The sequence below is a fragment of the Tupaia chinensis genome, unplaced genomic scaffold (assembly GCF_000334495.1).
Source record: "Tupaia chinensis unplaced genomic scaffold, TupChi_1.0 Scaffold000195_1, whole genome shotgun sequence".
Taxonomy (NCBI): Eukaryota; Metazoa; Chordata; class Mammalia; order Scandentia; family Tupaiidae; genus Tupaia; species Tupaia belangeri.
In genome coordinates, this window is record NW_006159670.1 from 1,197,188 (window position 1) to 1,205,002 (window position 7,815).

Below are 7,815 nucleotides of genomic sequence, written 5' to 3' on the forward strand. Positions count from 1 at the left end.
AAGAGCGTCTGCTCTGTGCCCAATGGAAGGCTCTGGATTTAAGGAGAATAAATTGTATCTGTGTTTTACTGAAGAGTCCAACTGCTGCTGCAGTAGAGGAGCCCTCGCTCGTGCCGTGGGCCCCTGGCTGGGCCGTGGGGCCCAGCATGGGTGAGTGGAGGCCCGGCGGCAGGTGGTGGCTCCCACCAGAGGAACGGGATGGAGTGTTAAAGTGCTCTCCAGCACCAGCTAACCCTGGTATTTCTCATCTGGCCCTTGAGGGTCGAGCTCTCATGGTGGGGTTGTGGTCGCATGGCCTGCAGCCCGACCCTGGTCTGTAACGTGAGGTGCGGTGAGAGGGAGAGCGGAGGACGTGCATGGCGCGAGGTCCAGGTCCGCACCCAGACTTCCCTCTGGCCAACTTAGGAGTGGCCTAAGGCCATTGGCTCACGGCCACTCAGGGTGGTGTGCTAGACTGGGGCTGGTGCGGGAGGAAGCCACTGAGTTTCTGGGCTTTGGCAGCAGCGAGACCACTAGGAGAGGCCCTATCCCAATGCCACCTCCAAATCATTGGACGCTTCAGCAGACTGTGCTTGGCAAGGTCCTGCCTGCTCCTCCTTGTCTCCAAGCACTCCTGCCTCAGTTCCCAGACGTACAGATGGTGAACTCGACCTCTGGCCACGGCTCAGTCCCGCCTCACACGTGCCAGGACTGGCACCGCTCCAGAGGCAGAGCTGGGGAAGAGGCAGTTCCTCTGAAGATCCTACAGGGGGCAGGCCCAGGGGACCCTCTGCTCTCTGCAGCAGAGGGGGCTCAGACACCCCCAGACGCTGGGATAAGAATGTTCAGGAAAAACAGGAACAGAAGAGCAAGCGGGGGGAGAGCACCAGACAGAAAGGCCCGTGTCCTCCCACCTCTGCCGCTCTGGGGACAGTCACCGCTCTGGATCGCCACGTGGGCGACCTCGAAGGCCATGCTCACGCGCTCCCTCCCGAGTCTGACTTCTGGATAGAGCAGGCTGCAAAACCTGCAGTGCATTCTGCCCTACCATGCTGCGGTCCCACAGTTGGGTTACCGTGGCCACGGGCTGGCCGGGTGGACGGCTGCCTCACCTGGTGTGGCTGTTGGAGGACAGGCTCTCCCAGGGCTGCGCGCTGCAGCCGGCCACAGCGAAGGTGCCGCAGCTGCCGTCCAGCTTCAGCAGCAGGGCTCTGGCGGCGTTCTCGGCCGTCTTCCGGCAGTCGTGAGCGCGCTTGAGCATCTGAGTGATGTTCTCGTCCCCGGACTGGTCTACACCACAGAGAGCAGAGATCAGCGCTGCAGCCGACACGGCCAGGCCGGGCACCGCAGGGGTGGCACGGTGGAGAGGGGCCCATGGTGGCGCCAGCTGGGGTGTGCGTCCTGGGCCTGGCTCCTCCGGCCGGGAGCGGTGCTGGGGGAGGCATCCTCTGCTCTGGGTGCAGCCGCCCTCATTGGCAATGGAGGCGTCACCAGTGTGACCCACAGGTCTGTGGCACGCTGCAGTCGTCTAAGCCAGGCGCCTGGCCTTTCCTGCCACCAGCCAGGGGTCTGCTGCTGATCCTGCTTCCCTGGACCAGTCCTGCTCTGTGAGGTCAGGGAGACACTGAGGCGACGCACCCAATGCCTGCACCCCAGCTTGGGTCGGCACTTTGTGGGCTGGAGAGACAAAGCCAGTCCTGATGGGAACCGCACAGGGACTCTGGACCTTCCACACTGACCCTGCCCCGCCGTCCTCCCAGCTGGGCAACACGGTGCACCCACACGCCTCCAGGGACTGGTGACAGGAGCGGGAAGCTGGGGGTGCTCGCCAGCACACAGCCAGGCAGCGAAGGCCCTGCCGCGATGCTCGTACCTGTGTTTGAAAACTGCTGGAAAAGGGCGAGACCATGGTGGGAACGAGGGAGGAGCCTGCGGGAGCCCGGAGGATGTAGGGCAGTGAGACCGCCTGTGCAACCCCCCGAGGGCCGACATGCCAGGGTACGCGTCTAGACCACCACGTGTGCAGCCCTAGGAGTGGGCCCCGGTGTTGGTGCAGGGCTAGGTGGCTGCCACGTGTCACCCTTCTGATGTGGCTGTGGCGAGTGGGAGAGGCCGTGTGTGTGGGTCAGGGGCGGAGGAGGCAGCTCAGCGCCTTTCTCTTTCGCGAGAATCTAAAGCTGCTCTAATCAGTGCTGGCCAAACAGGCCGGTGGTTTGCCACCTGCACAGACAGGTCACACCCTTCCAAATGTGGCCCCTGAGACTGCCGGGCATGCGTACTGGGAGGCCGACTCCACCCAGGGACCCGGCACCCCGGCTAGGGCGCTGGTGGTGGGCACCTACACCCAGCTTCCACGTCCAGCCCGCAGCTGAGGCCCCACGAAGAGTCCCACTTCTCACGGCACAGCTCGAAAGCTGCTGGCCTGGGTCACCTGGAGTGAACGTCGCGAACGCCTGTGAGGTTGACGAGAGACATAGGAACAAGCCCACAGTGACGGGTACTGCGCGTGCGTGTCACAGACTGTGGTCATGCATGGACGAGAAATTCTGGGTGGCGACAGGCCACACGTTCGACTGTGGCTAGGATGCCCGACGAGCTGGACCACACAGCCCAGGTGTGTGTGTGTGGGAGGGCCCGAGGCATGGCGAGTGCGCTCCCAGAGGGCGTGAGGCGACCCAGTCACCGGACTGCACTTCTCAGGCGTACCCCACGGTCACGGCTGAGGGCTGGGCTGGCTTTGCTGAGCCACGGCCACCTGGCACACCGTGGGGGGAAGGGACAAGCCCACGGCCCCGTCAGCTGAAAACCGGGCTGGCGCTCGGCGGGAAGCGGGCGGTGAGCACTGCAGCCCAGCCTCCCGGGGCCTCCCTTGGGCCAGTTCTGACAACTTTAAAGTGCCCCTCATTTCACACGCACGGCGCCCACTGCGGCATCTCCATCCCGTTATGATGTCGGCACGACCTGAGGGAGCAGCTCATCCTGTAAACACGCTTGTGAGCTACCTGCTAGAGGTAGGTACGAAGCATGCTGCTACTGGTTTTCCATGTTTTCAGTGAAGGCTGATTTAAGTCCTGCCAGCTCCAGCCAAGAAATGGCACTGCGTGGACACGAGCCTAGAAGGCACCGTCCAGGGACGGCCTAACTGGAAACAAGGTGACTGGTCTCCCCTGTAACCGATCTTTTCCCTGATACATATGCATATGTGAAGCCCTGACGGCAGGCCAAGGTCATCCCAGGATCTGTCTCATACGAGGGATGAAGTTCAACTGCGAGGCCGTGAGAGATGCGGCTCCTAACGGTTACGCTGGCAGCCACGTCCCGGCCGGGGTGAGGAGCCCCGGAGGAGGAGCAGGGACAGAGGTGGCCATGGGGCTGGCTCCCTGGTCAGATGCAGGGACAGGACACAGGAAATGAACACCCAAGACATGCCCCTCCCTTCCGATCTGCCCATAGCCTCGTTCTGCAGAAACGGGCACCGACAGGGACACCTCCTGAGGGCTCCCGATGATGGTGACAGCTCTGGAAGGTGTCTCTGGAGGGACCAGCCTAATGGAAGTTCACCACTCAAAGTTGGGCCATGGCAGATGGCAGCGGGCCTGGTACCCCGGAAGGGGCTGCCAGCCGCCTGCATGGCTCGCGTTTGCTCAGGAGCAGTGTGGGCACGTCCGCTCTCGTGCCTGCGCCAGCACCTCTGTGGAGACCGCAGCTCAGGCGCCCAGGCCTCGCTCACTGTCCCCTGGGGCACTGTTTCCCGTCCTCCTCACACGACCCCCAGCCAAGGGTTGGCAGCCCCGAGGCCACACTTACCGGGGGAGGACCCCACGCCGGCGGCCCGGATCTGCCCCAGGATGAGGCTCTGCTCGCTGTCAGCCAGCGCCAGGAGGAGTTCGTAGGCCTCGATGCACTGCTCGCTGCAAGGGAAGCACACGCGGCTCAGCTCCGGCCCAGGCCCTCCCGGCCAGGCTCTCCCCGCAGGCAGCCTGGAGAACCGCCGGCCTCACCATCCACCCTCGCACGGGAATCACGCGAATGCTCCCTGGGCCGCTCCCTTATGCTGTCCTTTGTTAACTTTCAACTAGGTTCTAGAAGAATCTATGGGAAGCCAGAGAAGTGGGAAAAGGAAGTTTGCTGTCCCTTTAGTAATCTGCTCACAGGGAAACACTGTACACCCAGGGCGCGCAGGCTCCGAGGTGGCCCCCCAGTCCCACAGCCTGAACCCAGGCCCTGTGTGGCCCCTTCCACACGGAGGCAGGGTGCTGGGTCTGGGTGACCAGGGCATGGGGAGGCAAGGGGCAGGCCACTAAACATGCTGGTCCCTCTCTCGGTCACTGTGTCTTCCTTCTTCACCCGAGGCTGTCTACGAAGGGCCCCTGTGCCGAGGAACTGGCACTGCCAACCAGCGGCCTGGCGGGCGGAGGCCGCTGCCTTCTCAGAAGCAGACCCTCGGCCCCCGCTCAGGTCTCGGATGGTGGAGTGCTGCCCGGGGGCCTGGCCAGGAGAGACCTTGGCCAGAACGCCCAGCTGAGCCACTGGACTCTTACCCCGGCCCTGTGACAGCCTCACTGGTCATACACACGAACGTGACACCTAAGAGGAGATTCTGGCCGACACCGGGCCTGACCAGTAGGTACTTACATTTACAACTTGGAGGCTAAGTAAAATAAACACTGAGTCCCTCTACCGTAGAGCCAGATTCCACGTTAACACGTGGTTACCACACAGGGCAGCGTGGACGGAGAATGGGTGCGTTCCTCCAGAAAGTGGTCAGACTCACAGAACACTCAGGCCTTCACAAAACGTCTGGCATCTCCCCATTCAAGGGGGGTCATATTTCAGGCCAGAGGCGTGAGGGCGTTGCTTCGCCCAAGGATGTGCTCAGAAAATCTCCAACATGCGTGCTCACCACAGAGACACAGAGAGAGAAACCACCCCCCGGGGGGAAGAGCCAAACTGCAACCCCTTCTTTTCTATTCTCTCAGAATTTGGGGCATGCATGCTCACTTGCCAGGTACGATTTCCCAGGCCAGCAGGCTAGGACTTGAACTGTGCAACTAGCTATGTGGGCTCTGGCTGCCCTAACGGCCAAGCCATAAGTTTTCTGATCCAAAGCCGGCTGCAGTCAGAGAAAAGCACATTTCGAAGTTTCTGCTGGTAGGTGTTCGGCCCTCTCTGGTGCGTCTGTCAACTAGTGCGATTGCTCCCTAGCTCTGGTTTCACATGTGGGTTATTTTGTTTCTGAGACACCTTTCTTAGAGCAATACCGACTTGGAGCCAGCAGGTGGTGCGGTGGTCAAGGAGTGGGGCCCCCAGGTCTGAAAGACCCGAGGCTTGCTTTCTCACTCTCCCTGTCCCTCTCTGGTAAGTGCATGTGCCCTGTAGCAAATTAAAAAATAATAATAAATAAAATTAAATAAATAAGAAACCCAAAACAATACTGAACTTCTTTTCTTTTTGAGAGATTTTTTTCACTATAGGGCACGTGCGCTCACCAAACAGACAACCATACTGAACTTCTTAGAGGGCAAGAGGGCACCCCGAGTAACATACAGTCAGCAGCTCTGAGCTCTTGGTGGAAGTGGTGAGGTTAGTGAAGGCAATGGAAGATGATGATAAACAACAGCAATGTAGCTTCAAAAAGTGTCACAGTAATATGTTGGGTTGTCAGGAAAGTCAGGCCGCATTTTTGCACAGAAAAATACGTCACAGGGAACCAGCAGTTAGCGTAATGGCTATGGCGCTGGACTCCCACGTAGTTGAAAGCAGTTCGCGTCCCGGACCAGGTGGCTTAAAACTCACACCGGGCACGTGTGTGTGCGTGCCCGAGATCCCGAGAGGAGAATGGAGGAGAAGGGATTGTGGCGTGACCATCCCCCCTGGGGGGTGATTTCTCGCTTTCTGTCTCTATGTCTCTCTCTGTCTGTCTGGTGAGCGCACGCGCCCTATAGTGAAAAAAATCTCTCCAAAAAAAAAAAAAAAAGTCACAACTTTGCCGACAACAAAACAGAATGAGACTTCTACCAGGGCTGTGGGGGCAGGAGCGAAGGGGTCCACTCACAGACCAATGAATGGGCTGCAGCCATTTAAGCCAGCTCGTCTCCATGGGAAAAATGACCTGCGAGTCTGAAGAGCCATGACAGTGGTCTACCAGGGGCCATCAGGGGGCATCGTGGGTGGGGAGCTTGACTCCCACCACGGTTTAAGTCCTGGACGTGGTGGCGGGCTTTCTCACTTTCCTTCTCTTTCTGGGTCTCTCTGGTGAGCGTGTGTGCCCTGTAGCAATTTTTTTTTTTTTGAGAAGTTTTTGCTATAGGGTGCATGTGACAGAGAGAGACAGAGAGACAGAAAGTGAGAAATCACCCCCCAGGGGGGACGGCCATGCCGCAATCCCTTCTCCTCCATTCTCCTCTCGGGATCTTGGGCATGCACACACACACGCCCAGCATGAGTTTAAGCCACTGGGTCCAGGACTCGGACTGCAGTCAGCTACATGGGAGTTCAGTGACATAGCCATTATGCTAATTGCTGATCCCCCTGTAGCAAATTAAAAAAAAAAAAGATAAAGATAAATACAATTAAATAAATAATTCTTTAAAAAAAAAGAATGAAAGAAAATGGTCATTTTTTGACCTATAATTCCCGCTCCAGAGACTCATTTCAAGGAAAATGCTCAACAGAGTGAAGACTCTATCCTTACTGAATTATTCACCACAGGATTATGTTCAATAGTGAAAGTCTACAAAAGCCTAAATCCCCCTTAGAGAAGACGATAAAACACTATATACACTTGATGCAGGGGACACAGTCATTCCAGAAAAAGAGAAACTGCCAAAAAATGTTAAAAAAAAAAAACCCAAGTGTGATGAAACGAGGAAACAGGATGGCCTGGATTTACAGCCACACGAAACACGTATGGCTCCATATTCATCTCGGTCTGCAAGGATGAGTCAGCAGAGGCAGGGAGGTCAAGGCAGCTGGATCCCACATGGCAGGGTCATAGTTTGAGTCCCATATCTGGCAGGCTTAGTGGAGAGGAGAAGGGAGAAGAGCCTGCACTGTGGCCATCTCCCCGAGGGGAGATTTCTCTCTCTCCTCACGTGCCCTATGGCAAAAAAAAAAAAAATAAAAAATAAAAACAAAAAAAACCCAGCACGCACAACAAAAGCATATGCAGTGCGAGGCTTTGCGGTGGTCACTCAGAAGCGGGGACCCTGCTAGGCCACACTCATTACCCTATGTCTTAGCTGCTCCGGGGCCACTCACTGGCTCTCGGATGTCCCACACCGGTACTTGCTGGCCTGGCGCCTGGAGCCTTCGCGAAGCCCGCCTCTCTGCTGTGGGCCCTGCGGCCGGTTGCACGCCAGCGCGCCCACCTGTACTGCAGGGCCAGCCGCAGCGCCGTGGCGTTGGACTCGTACTTCCCGACCAGCATGCTCATGCGCTCTGCGTTGCTCTTGCACTCCTCCAGGGTGATGGTCAGGAGGTCGTTCTGGGACTTGAGGTGTTCGATCCGGCTGCAGAGAACAGAAGCACTCCGCACTGGGTCATGAGTACCTCGCCACGTTCGCGAATCTCACGTACACGCGGCTAGAGGCGCAGGCTCGGAGGCCAGCTTGGCAGGCGTTTTTAGCAAATTTAACAAACGCAACATAACCGGGGAAGTGACTCAATAGAAGAATCACTAAGTTCTCTGTGAATGAAAAGTAAAAACTTAGCCCTTCGCTACTGCCCACCCAGCCAGTGGCAACCCCGCGCCACCTCCTCCTGTGGCAGACCCTGTGCAAGGCTCCGGCATCGCTCAGGAAAGGAGGCAGCTCATGGCGGGGGCCCCCCCCGGGG

General features: G+C 58.2%; 1 protein-coding gene across 1 annotated transcript in view; it reads right to left on the reverse strand.

Moving 5' to 3' along the window:
* Positions 1-7,815, reverse strand: part of LOC102490850 (MCC, WNT signaling pathway regulator) — a gene marked incomplete at its 3' end in the record, with an annotated part of 38,845 nt that overhangs the window by 26,791 nt on the left and 4,239 nt on the right. Inside the window, 3 exon segments of the mRNA XM_027771202.1 lie at positions 1,092-1,269; positions 3,787-3,890; positions 7,350-7,490. Coding sequence (XP_027627003.1) covers positions 1,092-1,269; positions 3,787-3,890; positions 7,350-7,414 — 347 coding nt within the window.